Below are 24,481 nucleotides of genomic sequence, written 5' to 3' on the forward strand. Positions count from 1 at the left end.
CCCCACAGGACATGTGGGATCTTAGTTCCCCAACCAGGGATCGAACCCACGTCCCCTGCATTGGAACGTGGATTCTTAACCACTGGACCACCAGGGAAGTCCCTGTTGGTACTCTAATTCATCATTTCTTCCCTCCATTCTACCCCCCTTCTTTTATTATACTTTCAAGTTTCTTCTTTTAGGTCTTTAACCATTTACAATAAGTCTCTATCAGATGGTCCATTATATGAAGTTCTTGAGGACCTGCTTTTGCAAATAAATACCTGTGTCTCCCACATAGGCCGGTATCAATGCCAGCTCCATCCTTTCGCTCTCATCCCATTTATGGTCCATCAACTTCCAAAATACCTAGAGTTCTCTCTTCCGGAAGCACCTCCCTGCCCTGGTTCAGGCCGTCTTCATCTCGCCCCTGCATCACTGCAGTGGCCCCTCGGGTCCCCTGACCCACGCTGGGCTAGTCCCGCACAGTGATTACAGTGGCCCCGTGAGACTGCACGTCGGCCAGGCTGTTGCTGTGACCCCTCCATGCGATGAAGCCCCCGTCTCTCCTGGCTGGAGCGCTCCACGTGATGCCGCCCTCGGCCCCTGCTGTGTCACTCCTCACGTCAGGTCTGCTCCAGCCACATGGGGCTCCTTGCTCTCCCGCGAGCGCGCCAGGCTCCCTGCACCGCAGGCCCTTTGCTCCCACTGCTGCCTCTGCCTGTGCTACGCTTCGCCGGGTCCCCGCGTGGCTGGCTCTTCCGCGTCTTTCTGAGTTGATTCAGAGGTGGCCTCCTCAGGAAGGCCTTCTCTGGCCATTGTCTAAAATCTCACCTCCTCTTTCCCCTCCCAAACGTCATACCCACTTCCCTGCCTTTTTTTCCCTCTTTGCTCTAATTGCCATCTGACATACTGTACGTTTTATAATATTACCTTGTGACTTCTGCAGACTTCATAAAATGGGCGATTTTTATCTCTTTCCTTCAACATAATAGCCCCAGTTGGCATGTAGTTTTTAAATGAATGGGTGATTCTCAGTCCCCTCTGATGTGCTGAGGATACCGCCTGGTGAAGTGGCATCTGTGGCTGTCCTCTGTCTCCACCTGGATCTGGCGCCCTGCAGAGGGAGTGTTTGTCTTTCTTACCATTAACTCTGCACCTGGCGTAGGGCTGGCTCTCAGTGTCTGTCCCTACTTGGGGTTCATGTAGTAAGTAAACCTTTACTTGAGCAGGTCAACATCAGCCTGTTTTATTTCAGTGACTGCTGGTGTCCTCCAGCTTGGACAGCTGGTGGCCTGCCCGGGCTGCCCTGGGCGCTGCGTGTCTTAGCTGTCTGTGTACCCTTGTCTTCTCACTGGCCTGAGCAGGACAGGCGCTTACTCTTGGCTTTTTTTGGTTAATACATAATTTTGTTGAGCTAAGGCTTGACATTTCCTGAACTCAAGCTGTGTTGTTGCTGATTCCGCCTGGATTTGGGGGAGTCCAGTGTCGAGTTCTGTCCCTGGTAGGGTCTGATTCCCAGGGTGTCAGGAGTAGACTCTGCCTTTATACTGATCCTTTGCAGACGGAGCACTAGACTCTGTTAGAATCCAGCCGAACCTCACCGTGGTGCTTTCTTTCCTTCAGAGACGGGGCTGGGAACACCTTCGATCTCTCATCCCTGTCGAGGTACAGTGACAACTGGGAAGCCGTCACGAGGACGGGAGCCACTGAGCACTACCTCATCAACGTGTGCAAGTCGCTGGCTCCGCAGGCCGGCTCGGGTGAGTGAGGTCTCTGGCGGAGGTGCTCATGGCTTGTAGTGAATTTATGGGTGAAGAGGAAGTAAGAACGGATTCTTCGATGGCGCATTGCTCTCTGACACATGAGTGGTTTTGCCAAGAAGCAGCAGGAGGAATTATCTGAGGGTCTTGATGACCCATCCCTGGCGTGGTCCAGGGTAAATCAGTGCTGAAGGCTCTGTTGGGAGCATTATAACCATTGTTTGAACGTGGGGAGCTGGAGGGTAGGTAGAAACAATCACCGTGGCAGGTAATTCTTAGCCAGGGCAGGAGATAGGAGGGTGGGAAATGGAGCTCTGGGTATGTGCCCTCTGTATTCATTGAGTGCAGAGTGGGTGGGGTCTCGTTAAGATGCACCCAGACCCTTGGTGCCAGTGATGAGGCTAGAACTCAGTTGTGCCCGTGCAGCTGGGAGCAGCAACCCATGGAGACCTTGGTGCCATCCATGGCCCCCTGGGATCCTGGGGACGAGACTTGTCCCGTTTTCTTAGAGTTTTACGCAGCCTCACCGAGGCAGCCTCTCGTCTGGCTCAACTCAGAGCGGGTGCTGTTCCTGTCTTTTTTTTGTTGTTGTTGTTAAACCCAGAAAGTTAGTTTTCTCCTCTGCGTGGTTTGAGGCCATGGCCCACTTGCCCTTGCCTTGTATGCGGGCTAGATTGGTGACACCGAGGCTCTTACTAATCCAGGAAGTGGGACTCGTTCTTTACCCAGGGCAGATGACTCGGACATTCCGGGGACTGGGAAATTGGCACAGTTCTTGGTGACTTCTTAAAGTAAGATAGCACGTGAATATAGGCCATTTAAAATGTCCCACGGGCGTAATCTGGGTGTTTCAGCTTCATCTTGTTTGGGGATCAGAAATAAATGAGGCTGTTCTGCCTTGAATTCTCCCCACACCCCATGCTCACCCCCAACCCATCTGTGGTCAAACAGCGTCTCACGGAGTGAGAACTCATGGTGTCACTGGCATCTGACTTAGTGAAAGAAATCGCTGATATTTTTGCAGTGATTGTTAGAATCAACTCTGTCGCGTGCCGGACATTATGTCCCTTGTTAAGTCCTAGACTGGCCAGGGGCTGATGGTCACTCCTAATTGTCTCTGCTTGTGCTGCAGAGCCATGCCCTCCGGAGGCGGCCGTGTGTCTGCTGGGTGGCTCCAAGCCCGTGAACCTGGGCAGAGTGAGGGATGGCCCTCAGGGCAGCGAGGGCATGACTCTGCTGAGGTACGTCGATGGTGACCTGTGTCCGGACCGGATCCGGAAGAAGTCAACCACCATCCGCTTCTCGTGCAGCGAGAACCAAGTCGTAAGTGACACAGCTGTCTCGGCCCCAGTGCGAGTCCAGGGCCAGCGAGACTGATGTCTCGCTTCCTGGGATGTGAGCTGAAGAGCTCGGGGTGACCCAGCCTAACAAAGGGCATGCGCGGTGCGGCCTCGGGCCCGTGGCCCCGGGGTGTCCACCCTGGCAGTTCTTGCTCCAGAATTCGGTGGTTCTCTTTGGAGTTTGACAGATCCCTGAAGGCCGGAGAGGGAACTGATATTTGGTAACCTGCCCTGGTCTTCACGGAGGCACTTGGGTAAAGCAGAAGGTCGGGCAGACCCGGTTCCAAGGTCGCTCTTGCACTTCCTGGCCGTGTACCTCGGTCACTTAGCCTCCCTAAACGGGGCATCTGTTACCAACGAGCTCAGCCTAATCACCACGAGGTTAGAGAGAGGAGGCGGGAAGCGCCGGGCACCGTTTCTGGCATGCGGTTGGTGCCTGGTAACTGGGGTCTCGTCTCATCTCTGCATGATTCCTGCCCTGACGGGTTGGTACGTGTAGTGCAGCAGGTGGGGGCTGAATCAATGGTTTCTCTGGACTGTTTTTTCACCGCGGGAGCATCTCTGCCGCGGAGATTAAGGTGCAGCCTGTGTGCTGTCTGGTGAAATTCGGGAGTGAGGTCAGGCTGGCCCAGGGCACCCCATCCTCGGTGTCAGGACAGAGGACCACCGTCCAGCTGCGTGCGGCTGGCCGTGGCGAGGGGGCCTGAGGTCCGCCCCCTTGACGGGGTGGCAGCTGAGGTTTCCCCCTCAGGAGGCTGTGCAGAGGCTGAGCCTGGACCCCTGCGCTGCTGGGGTCGGGACTCCTGGGCCCCCATAGACTCGCTCAGCTGTGTATCTGAGGAGAGAGGCTCACGGCAGAGCTGCTTGGTCTGTGGAGGGCTCTGCACGCGGGTGCCGGGGGCTGGTTTGTCTGGGAAGGAGGGCGCTGCTGCACGAATCTTACCCTTTTACCCTCGCCGTGTGGACGAGACACGTCTGAGAGGCAGGGAGCCTTAGCCCAGGTGGTGGAGGGATGGGTTAGGTCATGACTAGCTCTCCCTGAGGGTCTTCCTGTTTGTCCATCGTCACGGATGTCGGTTCCGTTTTTCAGGACATTGTCATTTATTTCCTCATTCGCGCCTCACAGTAGCCCTTTGAGCGTCCTTCGCCACCCTGTCCCCGACCCCACCTTAAAAGCCTCAGCTGTAGGAAAACGTCCCTGTCCCCCGAGTGGATTTCCGGCCCTGGCTCCCCCTGTGTGTGTCAAGCCCTCAGGGGTATCTCAGGAGCAAACCCTGACCCTTTGCTTCTCCCGAGTCTGCCCTCGTCCCGTGAAGACACCGAGACGGGTGTGTCACGGGCTTGTGGTGCATCACCGGGGAGCTCCTGCTTGGCACCCGTGGGCGCTGTTCCCTGCGTCAGGCGCGCACCCTGGCAGCAGCTGTGTGCCCTTCGCTTGTTTCTAGAACTCCAGGCCCATGTTCCTCAGCGCCGTGGAGGACTGCGAGTACACCTTCTCCTGGCCTACGGCCGCTGCCTGCCCTGTGAAGAGCAACGTGCATGACGACTGCCAGGTCACCAACCCCTCCACGGGTGAGGGACCCTGCCGGCCACCCATCCCCACACCCTCAACACACGCACACGTGCACACACAGGCACACATGCACGTGCACACACATGTGTGCGCGCGCGCAAGCGGTGAGAGACCCAGTGTGAGGCTGGGGGGTAGGCACCCCGGGCAGCAGCATCCTGTCCTGTGGGTGCGCGTCTGGCCTTTTCTGCTGGATCTGCCCGGTCCTGTTGACTTGTGGTTCTTCAGTGGAGAAGAGACTGAGCACCTCCCTGAAAGCCGTGCTCCCCGTAACTCCTGTTTCTGGGGTGCTGGTCACAAGCTCTAGGCTGGCGGAGCTGGAGTCAGCCTCCTGTTCCTTTCAGAGTTGACGTGGGGCAACGAGGAAACCACAGGATCTCAGCTCTGGGCCCGGAAAGGTTCGGGGGTGGGTGACTGGCAGCGGGAGGGAGGCCGGCAGGCCCTCCCAACCCCACTGGAATCGCCGTGGACGCTGTGGCCCAGGCGCAGGACGCCCTGAGCCGCTGTCTCCTGGGTACTTTCTAGCTGTCAGGAAGGTTTTGGGGGCTACGTCAGTGAAGGGGGGCAGTGGCACGTGACGAGGGATCAGGAGGCCTGACGGCTGGCGGGAGCTGTGTGTGAGCGCCGGTGATGGGTCACCGTGTCCCCATCCCTTCCCCCGAGCAGGACACCTGTTTGACCTGAGCTCTCTAAGCGGCAGGGCCGGGTACACTGCCGCCTACAGTGAGAAGGGGCTGGTCTACCTCAGCGTGTGCGGGGACAACGAGAACTGTGCCCCTGGCGTAGGTGAGTGCGGCCTGCCCTCCCGGCCCCGAGGTCAGCCTCGGCCTCTGCGTCCCTCTGGCGAAGAGGTCAGATGCCTTCCTTCGTGGGCAGCAGTGGGCTGGTAGGGGTCTACCAGCTAAAACCACACGGGACCCTCCAGAGGGTTAGCTGTGAGTCTCAAAGTCTGGTTCTGCAGAAGATTCTCATCGGAAAGCAAGTGGTTTGAATCCATAATTGTGTGTTTTCCACTCTCCCTTCTGCGTTTGGGACAGGGGCCTGCTTCGGACAGACCAGGATCAGCGTGGGCAAGGCGAGCAAGAGGCTGAAGTACGTGGACCAGGTCTTGCAGCTGGTGTACGAGGACGGCTCCCCCTGTCCTTCCAAGACCGGCCTGAGCTACAAGAGCGTGATCAGCTTCGTGTGCAGGCCCGAGGCCGGGCCCACTAACAGGCCCGTGCTCATCTCCCTGGACAAGCAGACGTGCACGCTCTTCTTATACTGGCACACGCCCCTGGCCTGCGAGCAGGTGGTGAGTCGGGCTGGGCACGTGTGGCACGGCCCACCCAGGGGCCCTGCTCCACTTCTCCTGCGACTCCCTCGGGCCCCCAGCCTGTCTCATCCACTCCTGGGGCCCCAGTCGTACCTGGTTCAAAGTGCCCGATGTTAGGTAACCAAGCATTTGGGGACACTGGTCCACCCTTCGTGCTTTTTTGGTTCAGCTTATATTGTCGTGAGTGACTTGGTGGTCAGGACACGTATTGCAGACACCAACGAGGCATGTTTCCTGCTTGACAGACGGAATGTTCTGTGAGGAACGGCAGCTCCATCATCGACTTGTCCCCCCTCATCCACCGCACCGGGGGGTACGAAGCGTACGATGAGAGCGAGGACGACGCCTCTGACACCAGCCCTGACTTCTACATCAACATCTGCCAGCCGCTGAACCCCATGCACGGGGTGCCTTGTCCCGCCGGCGCCGCTGTGTGCAAAGTTCCCATCGACGGCGCCCCTGTAGTGAGTAGGGAACCAAGGGCGGAGACCATCCTGCAAGATTTTTAACAATCTCCTTCGTGCCGTGTTTCTGGCTTTCACTGGAGAGTTTTCAGGCAGAAAGAATGGGGAAATGAGCCAGGACTACGTGAGTCTGAGTCCACCAGGGGAGGCGGGCTGTAAGGAATTGTGCGTCGAGCTGCCGGCGGATGAGGGTTGTCAGCAGTTATGGGAGAAAACGTGGACACACACGTGTAGACACACTGTTTTGTATCAAGTCAGGAGGCTCAAGGACGTCGATGGAACTTGGTTTCTTGGCTGACACGCGGGTCTTGTGTCATTGAAACGCTTGTGAAGTGCAGGCAGGTTCTTTGGTAAATGAGTTGTAATTAAGGGTATAAGCTGGTTTGCTAATAACTAAGTATTCTGCCTTCCAGTATAGATTTGGAACTCTAAACATTGTCTCCATGAGTTATAGTCATGTTTTGTCAGATTCTTAGTATGTTTTATTTGAAATGCATCTCAAAAGTGGTGTGTTTGTCTGCATTCTTTACACAGTGAGCCCTGTCATAAGGTATCTGGACGTCCTTTTAAAAAATGGATGTTGTCTGTGGCGTTGGTGGGGAGAGACGTTGGGAGGGCTGGGGAAGTTGGCCATGATGTGAACTTGACAGAGGCGTAGCTACGTGACAGGTGCAGGGCCTGGAGCAACCAGATGTTGGCAGGAAGTGCTGTGGTGTCAGCCTTTCTAGTGGTGCAGGGGGGAGCCTTGGTGTGAACCACTTGCTGACAGATCCAGTCTGCTTTTCCCATCTGGCTACCTTTCTCAGATTTAAAAAAATGCAGGAAGTTCTCTAATTAGAGAACTAATTAGAGAGGGTGTTGTGTCATTGTGGACCTAACATGCCCCACAGTGGTGAACAAAGCACATTGTGGCTTCATTCACATACACACACTCATCACACGCACTCATCACACACACTCGTCACCCACACTCATCACACTCACATGATCATCACACGCACGCTCGTCACACACAGTCACACTCATCTCAGTCATCTCACACACACATCACACGCGCACATCATGCACACTCATCACACACATCTCACACTCGTCGCATGCATTCATCACACACTCATCACACTTGTCACACATCAGACACTCATCACTCATCACAAACTCATCTCACACGCACACTCATCACACATGCATCTCACACCACATACTCATCCACGCACACTCATCACACACGCACTCATCACATGCGCTCATCACACATCTCACTCGTCACATGCATTCATCACACCCTCATCTCACACTCATCACAAACTCATCTCGCACACTCATCACACACAATCACACTCATCACATGCACTCATAACACACTCATCTCACACACACGCATACTCATCACACACATGTACGTACACACCGTTCCTGGCCGGTCACTTTCCTTTCACTTGCATGTTTATTTGCTCGAAAACACTTGCTGAGCAGCCAGTGTGTGCCAGGGGCTGTGCGAAGCTGCGGAAGATGGCGGGGAGTGAGTACGCGTGTGCTCAGTGCCCTCTGAGGCCACGCTGTGGGCACCACCGAGGAAGCAGCTGTCCCAGCGCAGTGCTGGGCAGGAGACGGGGCATTGTCGGGGCAGCCACGTGGGCTCCTGCTTCTCACCAGCCAGAGCCAGAGACCGTGCAGCCGCCCTGGTGTAACTGGGGAGAGAAATGCCTGTTGCCTGGAATCGTCAGAAATTGACCCTGAGTAGAAGTAGAACCATTGTTATTAATGTAGGACTGAAACTGCTAACCACTGGCAAACTAGGTTTCTTTGTGGCGCCTCATTGTCAGGACTTGTCAGGTGAAGCTGCTGTTAACCCAGCGTCTTTAGGTGCTACTCGTCTTTGAAACAGATGGCATGTAATTTTTGCAGTTCTCTGCTAGCCGTTACTCCACTAACTTGAGTAAAAAATTACTTTTCTGAAACATTGCTTCTTTCTTCGTTTAGGATATTGGCCGAGTCACAGGACCTCCGATACTCAATCCGATGGCTAACGAGGTTTACTTGAACTTTGAAAGTAGTACTCCGTGCCTGGTGAACAAGCATTTCAACTACACCTCGCTGATCGCCTTTCATTGTAAGAGGGGTGTGAGCATGGTAAGTGAGCGCCTGTTTACAAGGTAGGAGCCAAGGTGTGGGTCGACGAACCAGAGCTGGAAACCCATAAAGCCTGTTTCGGACCAAGGATGCCTGTATTCACAACGCCTGCCTTGCGTCATGTGGTATGCCAGTGGTGCATAGAATAACTTAAAGCCATTAATTTAACAATAAGTAAGCCCACCCTGAGTTGCCAGGGCAGATTTTGCTCACAGAGGCCTGTTGTAATTTAAAAATGTGAAACACTTGAGCATAGAAGTGGCCTTCACCTTTGCCTACCAACATACAAAAGTGTCAACTTTGGTTTTCTTTTTAGAAATGATAACATTAGTGATCTTATTCGGAAGTCAGGTGTTTTGGCAGCTGTAATCACTCAGGACAGAATCCAAATTTTGGAAGTTAGCAAACGAAAGAAGACCTCTGGAATCAAAATAGCTACAACAAATTTGTACAATCTACTTTTAAGGAGGCTATTGATTTTTGTTTTACATGCATTTAAAAAACAGAACTGGTTTCCATTAAAAAAAAAAGGTGCTATCTTATAAAGAGTTTTGCGTTAGTTTTCTCCCGACCTCCCTCTGAGAATGGGAGATAAATTGGTAGATTGTGGCCCCTGTTTTGCACTGACTCCGAAGGGCCACTTGATGTCACATGACTCTGCAGGGGCAGCTGGGTGTCCACCCACTGCTCCAGTGGAGAGCTCTTTGCTCCAGGCAGCCTGGCTTTCAGCCCCTTACCTGTGCTTCTGAAATCTCTAAAACTCCAAAAACTTAAAATCCTTTGACGTGAGTGGACTGGGGCTACTTATGGTCTGTATTTGTCACAACTAGTGTGAATATGTAGAAGTGTTAATGTACTTGATTACAGGACCGTGTGTGTGTGTGTGTGTGTGTGAAGATAAACGCATATCCTGAACTGCCTCTGAAAACCCTGAAGGTGATGAATTCTAAGGCTCTTGTGGCTGAAGGAGTGCAAGTAAAGGTCGTGGTTCTGTAACATGAAATCTCAGTAAGATGGCATTCTGATTCCCTGGCCTATAGCAGGTTTGTGAGGGAGAGGGGGCTGTGGCTGCCTCAGATGGGTGACTGGACAGTGGCCTGGCAGCAGCCTGCCAAGGAGGGACAGACAGAACAGTCATTGAGAGAAGGGGGAGAAACAAACCATTGCTTTCTGGGGCCTCTGCATATAGAGCCCCAAAGCTCCCAGACCTTTCCCTGTTCAGAGACTGTTGGGTGTGAGGATAATCCTGAGTGATCAAGGCGAGGGAAGCACGTCCGCAGGCACCCCTGGACTTGCGCTGGTCTCGGAGCAGCGGTGCGCTAAGGGTGATCAGTAATTTGGGGTTTTAGAAACGGTATCTGACGCTGCATGTGCAGTCAAGTTTGGAAAGATTTTCGAGGAGATTTTGTTTCCCTGTGTTTTTTATCTTTAGTGGAGATATTTTATTCACTTACATTTATAGAAAAACAGATTCTTAGCTACAGCTAAAAATGAAATTCCTCATCTGTTTTTGTGGCTGTTGCTGAATGAGGGAGGGAGAAAGCACCTTGATTTATATTTATCTACGATACTTGGCCTGTGGAATGTCTTGCCCGGTCACTTCTCTACCTGACTGTAAACATCCTCAGTTTCCGGAGATGGTGGATCAGAGATGCATACAGAATCACCTGCGTCCGTCCTTTGCAGTGGGAGGGTCTTGGTTTCACACACTTCTCTGTCATGACGTTTAAAGATCCCTCCCTTTCTGCCTTTGAGCTGGGAGCGTGGAGCATTGAGATGCTGTCCCTCTCTAGGTGCAGGGCCACGGCCTCGGGGCAGCGAGGAGCTGGGGCATGGGCAGGCCTGCCTCGCAGTGCTTGGAGGGCAGCGCTGCTTCCTTGCCTCTGGCAACGACGATGGCTCCCTCCTCTTGGAGAGGGCCCACCGTGGGTCGCCCCGTGCCGCTGGCGGTCTGGAGGCGGTGCAGGAGCCCACAGCCCCCGGTCAGGTGTCTCTGGCACTTGCGGGGGAACAGGGAGGACGCTGTGCTTGTTTACTTGCGTGGGTTCAAGCCCGAGCCCTTCCTTAAAACAGGGGACTCCGAAGCTGCTGAGGACCAGCGACTGCGACTTTGTGTTCGAGTGGGAGACCCCGCTGGTGTGTCCTGACGAGGTGAAGGCAGAGGGCTGCTCCCTGACGGACGAGCAGCTGCACTACAGCTTCAACCTGTCCAGCCTCTCCAAGAGCACCTTCAAGGTAGCGCTGCTCCCCCGGCGCCCGCCATCGCGGGGCCACCGCCTGGGTTCTTTCTGATGCTCGCTTGCATCTCGCAGCGTGGCACGTGCGATCATTGGAGGACGTGTGGCCGCGAGGCAGTGCGTGGCCGGGGGCGGCCTTACTCCGTCCCGGGCGGGGCTCGGACGGTGTGCAAGCCAGTCGCGGCTCACACCTGAGACGAGCCTCGCGGTCGGAGCGATTCTTTGTTTTGGAGGGTTCCGCGGCCCAGTGAGGGGGCAGGGGGGCTCTTCATGTCGCAGATGGAGAGCAGGTGGCTGCTCGTGTGTGACCGCACGTGGACACGTGTGTGACCACGTGCCCGTAAGGGGCGGGGCCGGCAGAGGCCACGTGGACCCCCCTCCGTCTCCGGCGTGACCACAGAGGTGCCGGGGGGAGGGAGCTGTGGGCCCCCCAACTCGAACACGTTTGGGTGTGTAGGGGGCTGGTCCGGCCCCGGCCTGAGCACTGTGGACTGTTCGTTACGTGGCTGGGGCCGTGGCCTACGTCCGTGTGACATAGGTGTTGCTGAGTCGTACGGCCGTGGACCGAGCCCGCGAGATCCCCTGCCTCCCAGGGGATCGCAGCTGGTGAGCAGTGAGCTCCGAGTTGTGTGCCCAGGTGCCAGCGGCCTGGCTGCTGTAACAGAGACCGTGCCTGGGTGCAGGCCCTCCTGATGGGTGCGCAGCAGGTGCGGCCTGCAGAGGCTGGGCGGCAAGGGAGGCCCCTTCGGTCAGGCTGCGGCCACTCTGCGCTCAGCTCTGAGTCCTCGGCACTCCCAGGTTACAGGCAGGAGACGCGGGCTTCGGGAAGGGGGGCGAGCCGCCTGGGGTCTCGCAGCTGCCGCCCCCCACGGGCCCGCAGGAGCATGGCCAGCAGGGCTGCCACCGGAGGGCAGGGCCTCGGTGCGGAAGGCGCCCAGAGAGTGGGCAGGGCGTCGCCCTCTGGAGGGGGTCAGGGCCCCAGAGGAGGAGGTGAGCACCAAGGCGCCCAGGCACAGCCCGCGGACCCAGCCGCCGCTTGCCCACACGCGCCTGCTTCCCGCAGCGCCGGCCCCCTGCACCTGGAGACCCCTCACGGCTGCGGGGTGATGTCTCTCCAGGTGACCCGAGACTCACGCACCTACAGCGTCGGGGTGTGCACCGCGGCTGCGGGCCTGGACCAAGGAGGCTGCAAGGACGGAAGCGTCTGTCTGCTCTCCGGGAGCAAGGGGGTGTCTTTCGGGAGGCTGGCGTCGATGAGACTGGATTACAGACACCAGGACGAAGCTGTCATTTTAAGTTACGCCAACGGAGATAATTGTCCTCCAGGTAAATCTTCGCAGGGAGTGAATTTTACGTTCCCAGGAAACATGAAACTAGACCTGGTAGCAGGAGAGAACTGAGGAATGATGCTGTAGATGCTGCAAGCACCGGGACCTTGGCTCGGACCATGGGACGACCCATCCTAACAGCCCTGGGTGTGAGCTCTCAGGCCCTCGAACTGCTTGTCACGTTGTGGCCGGGAGGCCTGGCAGTCCCCATGTTGGCGGAGGGTGACCATTACCATTTCTATGGGGAATCCTTGTTTGAGGTGACGGCGCCTGGTAAGGCACAGCCAACGTGGTGCTGATAATCAGGGTCACGCAGACTTCTTCTCTTTCCAGAAACTGAGGAAGGTGACCCGTGTGTGTTCCCGTTCGTGTTCAACGGGAAGAGCTATGAGGAGTGTGTTCTGGAGGGCAGGGCCAGGCTCTGGTGTGCGACCACCGCAAACTACGACAGAGACCACGAGTGGGGCTTTTGCAGACACTGTAAGTGGGAGAGCGCCAGGTCCCAGCCAGGCCCGTGAGGTAGCCTTGTACCCGCTGGAGGCCTGCTTCGTGCTCAGGTCTTTCTGGACGTCCAAGTAAACGGCAGTGATTCTGTTGCATATAATCTTCTAGCCAGGGCTCTTTTCCATAAAGAAAAGTCATCTTTAATTGTTCCGTGGGGTGTGTTGCGTAACCATGAACGTACACCGCGGCGGGGCCAGGTGAGGGGCAGGTTCGAGGTAGTCAGCTTATGCACGAGAAGTTGTTTAGCATTTGTAAGTCATCAGGGAGCAAAATGATACAAATTAAGGAGTTAGAAACATTAAGTTTACCAGGGACTACTGTAGCTTTTGTGTGGAGGCTTGTTAGGGCAGGACCTTTCTCCTGGTCTGTCAGATGACACGTTTTTAGGTAATGAATTATAGGTATCTTATTGTTACTGTTTTCATTTTTCATTGTCATTCACACATTAATCAAACACTGAATACCTGTCTGCAAGGCACTGCGCTATTATTGTGAGCTTGATAAGTGCAGAAGGAGATACTGTGCCCCGAGGGAACTTGGTCTATCTAGGGTTGAGATACATGAATGGAGCACAACAAGACCTGGCCGGGGCTGCGTGGGGAGCGGCCAGGGATGGACAGGGTCCCTAAGGGCCAGCGCAGCGGAGGCGGGGAGGAGCCTCAGGACGAGCGAGGGACAGGCTGGGTCTGACTGGTCCCGTGTGCTGTCCCAGCCAACAGCCACCGGACGTCTGCGATTATCTTCAAGTGCGACGAGGATGCCGACGTGGGGCGGCCACAGGTCTTCAGTGAAATCCGTGGCTGCGAGGTGACGTTTGAGTGGAAAACCAAAGTCACCTGCCCCCCGAAGAAGATGGAGTGCAAGTTCATCCAGAAGCACAAGACCTACGACCTGCGGCTGCTGTCCTCCCTCACCGGCTCCTGGTTCTTTGTCCACGACGGGACCTCGTGAGTAACCCCCACCTCGGCCGCGTGCTGGCGGGCTGGGTGCTTGGTGCTTTAGCTCAGACTCTGAAGGCGGGATGGCCTCATTCCTCTGACGCACGGCGGGTGGTTTGGAAGCAGAGGTGACAGAAACCTTCAGAACCCAGAGAAGCCGCCGCTGGTCAGCTGTGGGCCTGGTGGAACTGGTCTCGGTTTGGTTCCTGTTTGTGAGGGTCAGCCGTCCGTGGCTGCGTGTGCCGGGGCGCGTGAACCGTCCCAGCTCTGCTGCCCGAAGTCCCTAGGCCGTGATGGCCCGCGGTGGGTTAGCTGGGCTGACTGCTCCCTGCATAGAGCCTTCCCCCAGGTGCTCCGGGATCCTTCCGTCCACACGGCAGTGGGGAGCGTGGACCTGGAGGGCCTAAGTAGCCGTAAGCGAGGGAACGACTCGCTGGGGTTTGAGCCACTGCTTGTCCTGACTCTAAACCACCCGAGTCTCGGGGCTCACCCCGTGTGCCTGGTTGACACACTCGCTTCTTCAGCATCCAGCCACTCTTTGGCCTTTCTTTACCCAGAGACCTGTTTCAGTGCTGCGTCCAGAGGTGCTGTGAAATCCTTGGCTATCAGGACAATTACCTTTTCTGAAAGGAATGGAAGGAGCTGCCCCCGAGTGTGCAGGACAGACACTGACCTTGCCTCTCTCTGTGTCGTTTTACAGGTACTACATCAATCTGTGTCAGAAAATATACAAAGGGCCCCTGGACTGCTCTGAACGAGCCAGCGTTTGCAAAAAGAGCCCCTCCGGCGACGTGCAGGTCCTGGGGCTTGTTCACACGCAGAAGCTGGACGTCATAGGTAAGGCCTGGGCCCTCGTCGCCTGGTCACAGGTGTCGTGTCAGATTCGGGAAGGTGGAGGTGTCTTCCTGTGACCAGAGGGTCAGCACAGGCTTTGGTTGAAGCCTCCAGGTGTTATTCTCAGTGACTGTTTCTCAGACACTTGGCGCCTCCCGGAGCATCAGAATAAGTACTGCTCTGTGTCCTCCGAGACGGCAGGCCCTAGTCTGTGTGTCTAGAGTGTGGGCGACCTTGGGAAGGTATGTGTCCTCAGGAGGAGGGGAGAACGTTCAGGGTTCCTCCGAGTCCCGGCTCCAGCCTCCGTGTATACATGCAGGTGTTCACCCGGGGAAGCCGAACCATGACATGAGAACCTGGTAAAGACGATTCAGGGTACATTTTCGTAATGTTTTCATTCGGAAACGCAAAATGAAGCTCGTCTCAATAGTTTTCATAGAAAATTCATCTTGCAGTTGGTTGTTGAAAGATTCTTTCATCATGTAAAAGGAAAGGCAGGGTTTTTTCTTAGTTTAGGAACAGGTGCGTTGGGAGGACGAGGAAGAAACAACGTTCGCTGGGCCTGTTTGGCTGGAGGGGGTCCCCGAGCTGTCCTGATTAGAACACGGGGAGCCTATGTCCACTCCAGCTGTTGACAGGGAGAAGGGGAATTCTGGGGAACCACTGTCACCCTTGAGAAAAACCCCGACTCTGCAGGTTGGAAGTGGGGCGGGTCACCCCCTCCCCCCGCCCCCGGCAGGAGTGGCCAGACCTCCTGGCCCACGGCTCGCCCTCCGTTGGAGATCTTGGTCGTAGCCGCCATGAAGGGCACAGGGGCTGCGGGTGGGTCTGTCCTTGCTGTCTCGTCCTCACGTGTGGATATTTGACCCGTCTCTCCCTCGGTTTCCCGCAGCCAGGTGAGAAAAACTAGAACGTGGAAGCCTCGGGAAAAGATGAGCTAGTAAAACCTGTTCCCTGACACACCAGACGGGGTCTTACCCTTAGGCCCCAACAGGACGACCATCTAAGGCCAGTCACCGTGACCCCCACGAGCATTTAGGGGGTGTGACCTTGTGGGGTGAAGAGATGGACTCTTGTCCCAGGAATTAACAGTCCCCGGCAAGCAGGCTTTCTACGTGTGTGTATGTGTGTGATTCATGTGTATGTACACGCGTAGTCCTCAGTGGCCCAGGTAGGTGTTAGAGTCCATTTCACAGGTTGGGTAACTGGAGGTGTGGAAGGTTGAGTGTGTTGTCCATCTAGTATGGGACTGGGGGCACTTCATTAAGACCTATACCTGTTGGTTCCACGTTCCAGAAGTTTAAGAATTTTTCTTGAAAGCTGTGAAACCCTTTCTTAAAAAATTTTCACCAAAGCCCAATATTTAAAACAAACTCACCCAGAGCAGCCTTGAGCCTCGGTGGGTCCGGGAGAGTGGGCCTCACCTCCTGTCGAGGGGTCCCCGTGCCTTGGCCACGCCCCGGAGAACACCTGGGCAGCGGGTGCCGTCCCCTCCGCGTCCCCTGCCTCGAAGGACGTGGGTCGGGTGTGAGGGTCAGGCCGGAGGACTGAGAGCCACCGTCTGTGCACTGAGCCGGGCTGGCCTCGGGCACCCCCAGGACAGCTCTCGGCTGCCGGTCGGGGTTGCTGGCCCCTGTGAGACGTGCCCCTGGAAGCGTGGCCTTCTTATCGCGGCCCCTGCAGGCTGGGCTTCCCCTGGTTCTTTGACCACGTCATCTTCAGAAGCAGAAAGAGCTCCACGTGGAGCCAGAGGGCCTGAGGAAACCAGAGCCGTTGTGTGTGTGGAGTGTCACGCTGGAGGGTGGACGTCTGGCGCCTGCCCTGTCCTGCCCGGGAGGCTCAGGGTGGGGAAGCGCCTAAAATGGCACAGAAGTTGCGCACGGTGGGGGGCCCCGGCCGCCCGCTGCACCTGGGCACTCCCCACTCGGCCCCGGACCGCACGCTGCGGGGGTCTCCCGGCCACACAGGTGAGGAGACAGTGAGCGGGGGTCGGCTGGGGTCTGAACCCCATTCTCCTCTTGCTGTGTGGGCAGCGACACGGGCTGGGCACGGTCACCAGGCTTGGTGGTGCTGATGACCCGCGTAATGAGTCTCTAGAGGCACAGACGTTTGTTTGTTCGTGATACAGGTTTCACTTCTGATACTGGGGCTCCTGCGATGCCCTAGAAATAGCATCAGTTGAGTCGTTTGTGTTTCAGATGACAGAGTCATCGTGACTTATTCAAAAGGCCATCAGTGTGGTGACAATAAGACGGCATCCGCTGTCATCGAGCTGACCTGTGCGAAGACAGTGGGCCGGCCTTCGTTCACAAGGTGAGGGGATGGCGTCCCCCAGGGGAGCTGTGCACAGGGTGTGCCAGGACCCCATCGGAATTCCCCCCCATGGTTTCCCCTTGGGGGCGGCAAGGGGCACCGGCTGCTGAGACCCGTGGCCTGGTGGAGCTGGGGTTGCCCCTCACGGGGAGGGGTCCCTGGATGGGGGCTGTGACAGGTGTAAAAGCAGGATTTCACCGGCTTCCGGCTTTGAATGTCACAGTGTAACCAAAAGGGCATTGATTGGTGCCACCCAAGGCCAGCTGTTCAAGCAGCCTGTCTGGGACCCGTGGCCGGCACGGTGGCACCTGGGATGCTTGCTCTTGGATTATCCTGGAAATCTCTGGGCAGCTCTGTGTCTGGGGCTGGGGGGGACCGTTTGGCCAGCAGAGGGAGCGTGTGAGCTGCTGTGTTTGTGAACCGACTGATTCCTTCCAGAAGCTGGGCTTGGGAAAGGGGAGACCCAGGCGTTGTCAAAGGATTCAATCAGGTGGAGAGTCTGAGGTGCTTGTAAAGCAAATATTCAAAAATCTAGGAGCAAATCTTTCCAGCTTCTAGACGTTGCACAGTTTCTAAATTTTAAGAATACATGTAAGCGCTTGCCTGCTTTTTCACGTGGCAGATATGCTGGATGGGCATCTTCCTGATCGTAAGTCGCCCTCCTGGCCCGGCGGCGTCCTCTAGTTTGGGAGGGTGGCCGTGACCGTGGTCTGTGTGCCGCCTGCAGGTTCGACGTGGACAGCTGTGCCTACCACTTCAGCTGGGACTCGCGCGCAGCCTGCGCAGTGAAGCCACAGGAGGTGCAGATGGTCAACGGGACCATCACCAACCCGGCCAACGGCAGGAGCTTCAGCCTCGGGGACATTTATTTCAAGTCAGTGGAGCATTTTCCTTCTGGGCGCTGCCACGTATTCAGATCTCTCCCCGGCCGAGGGCTGAGACATAAAGAAGCCCAAGTGTTTGTGGGTTTTAGTTACTGTTTCCAGGTAGTCGTCATATTTCACTCAAACAGAGGGCAAGCACTACTCAGCTACTGAGTGTAACACCAAAGATGCCGAGTTCTCTTGAGCATAAAAATAAAGTCGCCCCTCCTCCCTCGCCCAGGGGTTGGAGCTGGAACCTTCTGAAACAAGTTTTGATGAGGAACTTCTGGGCTTACTAGTTTGTGAATTTAAAAGTCAGTTGCTCAGCGGTGTCTCTGGGTGGGTCTCAGGGTCCGGGGCTGTGCCTGGGCAGGGGGAAGCGGGCATGGTGCGGGGCACAGCACCTGAGAACAGCGCAGTCAAGCTCAGAGCGCGGAGGGGTGGGCAGTCGGACGGAGAGACGGCAGGTGGTGCCCTCGGCGATATCCTGCAGCCCTGCCCCGTACCCTGGGCTTTGGGTCCAGGTGACAAGGGCTCTCCTGAAGGACCGTTGGAGTCACCCGACCTTCTCTGTCTCTTTAGGCGATTCAGCGCCTCTGGGGACATGAGAACGAATGGGGACAAGTACCTGTACGAGATCCAGCTGTCCTCCATCACCAGCTCCACGAACCCCGCGTGCTCCGGGGCCAACATCTGTCAGGTGAAGCCCAACGACCAGCACTTCAGTAGGAAAGTCGGGACTTCGGACAAAACCAAATACTACGTTCAAGGTAACTCTCTCCATCAAGGTGCCACGTTTAACTTCCTTGGAGGAACTGTAACATATTTTCATGAACAAATGCCCTGTGGTTGAAACGTCAGATCAGTTTTAGCACAAAAGCCCTGGGTCCGATCCTGTGTCTTGACACGCGCTTGTCATAGCGGACTGAGCAGCGTGTGTCAGACCCGAGCGGTTCACCGTAGGGAAGATTTACCTCCTAAACAAACAAGCAAAACGTGGTCTAAACCAGAGGTGGTGAGGTGGGCGTGCGTGGCCACGTCCGGAATTTCCTTTGGTTTGGTTTTTGTCACAAGACATCTTTATTTTGAGACTTCAGATGTTACTGTAGAAGGCTAAGTAAGAGGTTTTGTGTTTGTCAGAAGGATGAGAAGAAAAGAGAGACCTGACCCAGGTATTCGGGTGGGTGTGGAGGGGAGGGCCTTCCGCTGCGCTGACGGAGCTTTTCCTTTGTTCCCTTCCAGTCGTATTGAAATATAATTGACATACAGCAGTGTATAAGTTTAAGGGGCACAGCATAATGATCTGACTTACATACATCATGAAATGATGACCGCAGCAAGTTTAGTGAACACCTGTCAGTCATCTCATATGGATACAAAATTAAAGAAAAAGAAAAAAAAATTTTTTTTTCTTGTGATGAGAACTCTTAGGATTCACGCCCCTAATGACTTCCAAATATAACGTACAGCAGGGTTAATTATGTGTAGCATGTGGCATATGATATCCCTGTTATTAATTTATAATTAGAAGTTTGTACCTTTTGACCACCTTCATCCAGTTCCCTCTCCCCCCAGCCTCCTCCCCTGGTAACCACAAATCTAATCTTTTTTTTCTGTGAGTTTGTTTGTTTTTGAAGTACAGTTGACCTACAACGCTATTTCAAAATGATCACCACGAAAAGTCTGGTTACCATGTGTCACCACACAAAGATATTACATGATTATTGACTATATTCCCCACACTCTACACTTCATACCCGTGACTCATTTATTTTGCACCTGGAAGTTTGTACCTCTTAATTGCCCTCACTTATTTCTTTCCTAATTCCTTCTTGACCTTGAAAGAATATTTCCAGGAGGCAGCCTCATGTGCTTTTGTTTTAAACAGCTAGTCTTTCACTATATACCATTTCATGATTTGATTTTTTTTTAATTAATTAATTTATTTATTTATGGCTATGTTGGGTCTTCGTTTCTGTGTGAGGGCTTTCTCTAGTTGCGGTGAGCGGGGGCCACTCTTCATCACGGTGCGCGGGCCTCTCACTATCGCGGCCTCTCTTGTTGTGGAGCACAGGCTCCAGATGCACAGGCTCAGTAGTTGTGGCTCACGGGCCCAGTTGCTCTGCGGCATGTGGGATCTTCCCAGACCAGGGCTCGAACCTGTGTCCCCTGCAGTAGCAGGCAGATTCTCAACCACTGCGCCACCAGGGAAGCCCTATGATTTGATTTTTGAACCAGGTGAATGAACTTGCTTTTTAAACAATTAAATGTGTTTACAAAACCAGCTAACTTTGACCTCAAAGGGCTGCTGAGAGAGAGATTCCTGGTGAGGAGGGGGGGAGCAGCTGCTCCCTGAGTAGGTGCAGCCTAGAAGAGGGCGTTTACATCCTCAGGTACCGAGCTGGTCACTGCACTTGACAGCGCCTACTGGGGGCCGGGCAGAGACCTGCCAGGTCAGTCTGGCTCGCTTCCATGATTCCCTGTCATGGGGTCAGCCCACTGGTCCCCTGTTCTCTTCCGATGATTCTGGGTCAGATACTGGAGTCGTGCAGTGGCTGGTTGGGCCCTCTCTTGAGGTGCTGTCCTCAGGGCCTGGCCCTGTAGTGCTTGGTAAATGTTTGTTGACTGACTGAAGGGCTGCTTTAAACACCTCCAAGGCCACTGCTCTGCAGAGAAGGAAAGTCCAAGCTCTTTTGAACACAGCCTGGAAGATTTTGACAGACTCCCGTTTTGTTAGCGGCTGGTTCTGCAAACGCACCCAGACCCAGCCATCAGGTTACTCACGAGCCCCTGCAGGCCCCATGCCGCCCATGCACAGGCCTTTCCGCTGGACTGCCTCCGCCCGCCCCATCCTCCTCCTCCTGCCTGTCCCAGCTCCCTGCTCCCTCCTTCTCACACCCAGGGGCGCTGCTCCAGGTGTGCCTGCAGCAGTGGTCAGGCTCCATGCCACAGCCCAGGTCAGGGTCCCAGCCACTAGAGTGAGAACCTTTGCATCCATAAGGCCTGCGTCTAGTCTAGTTGGCCTCCTGCGGCCCCCCAGCTTCAGGGTGTGCGTATGTACACGCACACTTGTGTGCGCGCGTTTATTTATTCTTGGTTAACGAAATCATTTTCAGACATCTTCACTGCCTTCATTCACCAGCGCTAGGAAGTAGGTTTACTTTGAAGCCTTCGTCCACATTTCAGGAAGAAGGCAGTTTAACGCCCTTCACGAGTCTGCATGCATCCGAGTGGGCAAGAGCGGGAAGCCACAGAGCCCGTCTCCGGCTGAGATCCAGAGCTGCCACCTCGGCCCCTCGCTGGCTCACCAGTGTGTGCCCTCGTTCCAGCCTGGGCGACAGCCCACTCGGGTGATGGCTCAGCCAGTTATGAGTGAGGACGTGCGGGGCATGCCCGAGCCCAGCCCGCGGGGCCGGGTCTCGGCTGCCCTCCAAGCGTGTCGCTGCACACACTGCACTCCCTGGTGCTCCAGTGGTGGCCGCTCGTGAGGGTTTTGAGTCTCCAGCCACCAAGTTGTCCACACTAGGCAGAGTCCACACAAGCTCCTCTCACTTCTGACACCAGCTGCAAGTTCAGAGGGCTCCATCTCTGCCTCGGATTTGATAATTCCCTAGATGGATGCTCAGAACCGAGAGCTGTTTAAGTGTGTGTACAGTTTATTACAATGAAAGGACACAAAGTAAAATCAGCCGGTGGGAGAAGTGTGTAGGGTGCGGTCTGGGAGGGAGCCAGACGCTTCTGTTGTCTTCTCCCTGTGGAATCAGGACGTGTTATGTTCCCAGCATAAACGTGACGGTGCACACACAAGAGCTCAGGAACTGACCAGGGAAGCCCACCCATCCCTCAGTGTCCAGAGGTTTTATTGGGGCTTCATTGCGTAGGCTTGACTGATTGATCACTCGGTTGGTAGGTTACATGGCTGGTTGGTTGGTTGGCTGATTGCTTGGTTGACTGACTGCCTGGTTGGTTGGTTAACTGATTCGTTGGTTGACTGGTGGGTTGGTTGACTGGCTGGTGGGTTGGTTAACTGATTCATTGGATGACTGGTGGGTTGGCTGACTGGCTGGTTGGTAGGTTAACTGATTCGTTGGTTGACTGGTGGGTTGGTTGACTGGCTGGCTGGCTGGCTGGCTGGTTGGTTGATTGGTTGGTCAACCCCTCTCTCCAGGTGGACTGATACCGTGTAGACAGCGCCCCCCTCCATATTGCTAGCCGAGGACAAAGGCCATACCTCTTTTTGGGCAAGGTTCAAGTCTTTCCCACATTCTGACTTAGGGCAGGGCCCCCATAATGTGTGTTGAGCAGTCTGTGAGAGCTCACCTGGGACATTTGATGAAGGACCCTTACGTCTGATTTTAAGTCTCTGCAAACTTTTTACAGGCTATGAAAAGGTGAAGTTGGCCCACTACTGAAACACCAGTGGTAATGGTGCTGTGCTTGTGTGTGCGCCTGCCTTGTTGACAGATGGCGATCTGGATGTGGTGTTTGCCTCTTCCTCCAAGTGTGGAAAAGACAAGACGAAATCTGTCTCCTCCACCATCTTCTTCCACTGTGACCCCTTGGTGAAGGACGGGATCCCCGAGTTCAGCCACGAGACTGCCGACTGCCAGTACCTCTTCTCCTGGTACACCTCTGCCGTGTGTCCTCTGGGGTAAGTGGGGTCCTGCCCCACGGTGTTCCCTTAACTCCAGGAGCATTGAGGCTGTGTCCCAAGGTGAGTTGTTGAGGGAGAAGCTATCTCCTGGGCTGTGATCACTGTTTCTTCCCAGAGAAGAGAGCCATGTTCCCGGGAGATGAGGGCGGTCAGCGTGTCCCTGAGTCTTTGTTCCAGAAGTGCCTCTGTGCTCTCGGGGCCCTGCAGAGGGATCAGAGAGGCCTGGGGGAGGCGTGTTGCCCAGAGCTTGGCTTTTCTCGTTCTCTTAGTGATGAAGGGTCGTGTGCTGGAGGATTGCCTTTCCTAGTCCTCCTGCCTTAGTCTCATCATCAGAGGGGTTTGTCCGCTGTTGTCCTCCACCTCTGGTGGATCTCGTCTCACTGTGCGGGGCAGCAAAGGCAGGGCCACCGCCTGAGCTGGGCCTTGCCAGGCACCGGCGGTGGCGGTGGCTGAGTGTTGTGGCCTCCCCGCAGGGTGGGCTTCGATGGTGAGAGTGCCGGGGACGACGCGCAGGAACACCAGGGGCTGTCAGAGCGGAGCCAGGCCGTCGGGGCCGTCCTCAGCCTGCTGCTGGTGGCGCTCACTGGCTGCCTGCTCGCCCTGCTGCTCCATAAGAAGGAGCGACGGTAAGCAGAGGGGAGTGGGCCGGGGGGACAGGCCGGTGGTTCAGAGTCGGTATCTGGGCTCCTTTTTTTGAGCCCATCAGCAGCCAAAGTGTGGAAGCGGTCCCCAAAGCTGTGTTTTGTAAACGTCTGCATCCTTGTGATGATGTGTCCTGTCTGACGAGGGCTGTGGACCCTGTCAGGTCATGTGGCAGATGCTCTGCAGGCCTTGGCCTGGCCCACCTGTTCCCAGGATGTGGCTCTCTGCACGTGTCCACAGATGGACAGAGAGTTAAAACACCTGTCACGAGCTGACTTCCTTCTGATCAGCTGACTAGTCTGCCCTTCAAAGGGGGAGCATTTGTCAGGTACCGGGTGTGCCACCTCCTCCATTGGCTCCCCTTTGCTGGTGAAAGGTCTTGTCACTCACAGGCAGCATGACCGTCCAGCAGATTTCATGTCACACATGCATGAGGCCCAGGGCTCTGTGTGTAGTCAGCCCTGTCCAGAGCGCAGGGGTGGTCCAGCTCTGGGGCTCCCTGTTGCCTCTCTCACCTGCCCGAGGAGCCAGAGGCAAACGAGAGAGGGTCGGGGAGTGCTGACCGCAGCCATCCCGACCCTGGGAGGCTGTCAGTGGGACGCAGCACTGGGGTAGGAGGTCTGGGTGTGGGCCAGCCCTGCGTTCGTCCGTTGGCCCAGTAATCTCAGCGCAGCCCCGGGGTGGCGGGAAGGTGTGGGTCATCATATTGACGTGGAAAAGCAGAAGGACAAATGCTGGGCCACTCACTCTGGCCTTTCTTACACCGTGACAACGGGGAGCAGGATTTGGAGCCGCGTCCGTCTGGCTGTAAAGCGTTCTTCCTGCTGAACTGGTTTACAGCCCGGCTGTCGTGGGTTGAGGGAGCGCGCACTCTTGGGGGTGCGGCCTCCCGGTAGCGGGCGCACGGGAGCCGGAGGGGGGCGCGGCTGCAGCCTGGAGTAACTTGGGTCTCCTTCCAGCGAGACCGTGATGAGCAAGCTCACCAGCTGCTGTCGAAGAAGCGCAAACGTGTCCTACAAATACTCAAAGGTAATTCCCTGCTGAGGTCTTTGGGTGACTCAGCACGCACGCACGCACGCGCTCGAACTGTTGTCATGATGTTGGTCAGTGACTACAAGGAAACTGTCATCGCGGGAAGTTTGAAATGGACAAAGGGAAAATGTCCCTCTGCTCTTAACCCGAACACACTTGTTGTTCTTTTTCCTTCAAGTTTTTCTCATTGTGGTTGCAGCTAATTTCTTACAGTGTTTACTATTTAGCTTACTTCTACTTTTTTGGCTATTCTACAAAAAAAGATGGTAATGAAAGTTTCTGTGCCTCTGGCATTTGGATGACTTTCTTAGGATAAATGTCTAGAAACTTAGGCCAGGGTGCCTAGATGCCCTCGTGGCTCTTGAGCGTACTGCCAGCTGCTTTCTGAAAGGCTTCCCTCAACTACACTCATCCGCGCGGCCCCCGCACGGCCCCTCTCCCTGCTGCCCGAGGGCACCTGGAGCACAGGGCCCCGTCCCCCAGCACTGTCGCCTTGTCGCTGGCCGCCTTCCTGCCTCCTGACACAGTCTGCATTGGTTGGGTCTCAGCAGGAGCCGGCAGTCGCCAGCCGT

At 55.6% G+C, this 24,481-nt stretch overlaps 1 protein-coding gene across 1 annotated transcript in view; it reads left to right on the plus strand.

Annotated features, from left to right (window-relative positions):
• IGF2R (insulin like growth factor 2 receptor) overlaps positions 1-24,481 on the plus strand; it is a 109,738-nt gene that overhangs the window by 83,294 nt on the left and 1,963 nt on the right. The window contains exons 30-47 of the mRNA XM_081251059.1: positions 1,606-1,742; positions 2,875-3,065; positions 4,528-4,654; positions 5,319-5,438; positions 5,690-5,946; positions 6,213-6,431; positions 8,415-8,564; positions 10,638-10,799; positions 11,920-12,127; positions 12,463-12,609; positions 13,346-13,580; positions 14,272-14,408; positions 16,604-16,718; positions 17,446-17,592; positions 18,164-18,351; positions 22,046-22,232; positions 22,709-22,861; positions 23,837-23,906. Of these exons, the coding sequence (XP_081107185.1) occupies positions 1,606-1,742; positions 2,875-3,065; positions 4,528-4,654; positions 5,319-5,438; positions 5,690-5,946; positions 6,213-6,431; positions 8,415-8,564; positions 10,638-10,799; positions 11,920-12,127; positions 12,463-12,609; positions 13,346-13,580; positions 14,272-14,408; positions 16,604-16,718; positions 17,446-17,592; positions 18,164-18,351; positions 22,046-22,232; positions 22,709-22,861; positions 23,837-23,906 (2,950 nt within the window). The remainder of the gene's footprint in view (positions 1-1,605; positions 1,743-2,874; positions 3,066-4,527; positions 4,655-5,318; positions 5,439-5,689; positions 5,947-6,212; positions 6,432-8,414; positions 8,565-10,637; positions 10,800-11,919; positions 12,128-12,462; positions 12,610-13,345; positions 13,581-14,271; positions 14,409-16,603; positions 16,719-17,445; positions 17,593-18,163; positions 18,352-22,045; positions 22,233-22,708; positions 22,862-23,836; positions 23,907-24,481) is intronic.

This window comes from Mesoplodon bidens (genome assembly GCF_964165515.1).
Source record: "Mesoplodon bidens genome assembly, chromosome: 12".
NCBI classification, from domain to species: domain Eukaryota; kingdom Metazoa; phylum Chordata; class Mammalia; order Artiodactyla; family Ziphiidae; genus Mesoplodon; species Mesoplodon bidens.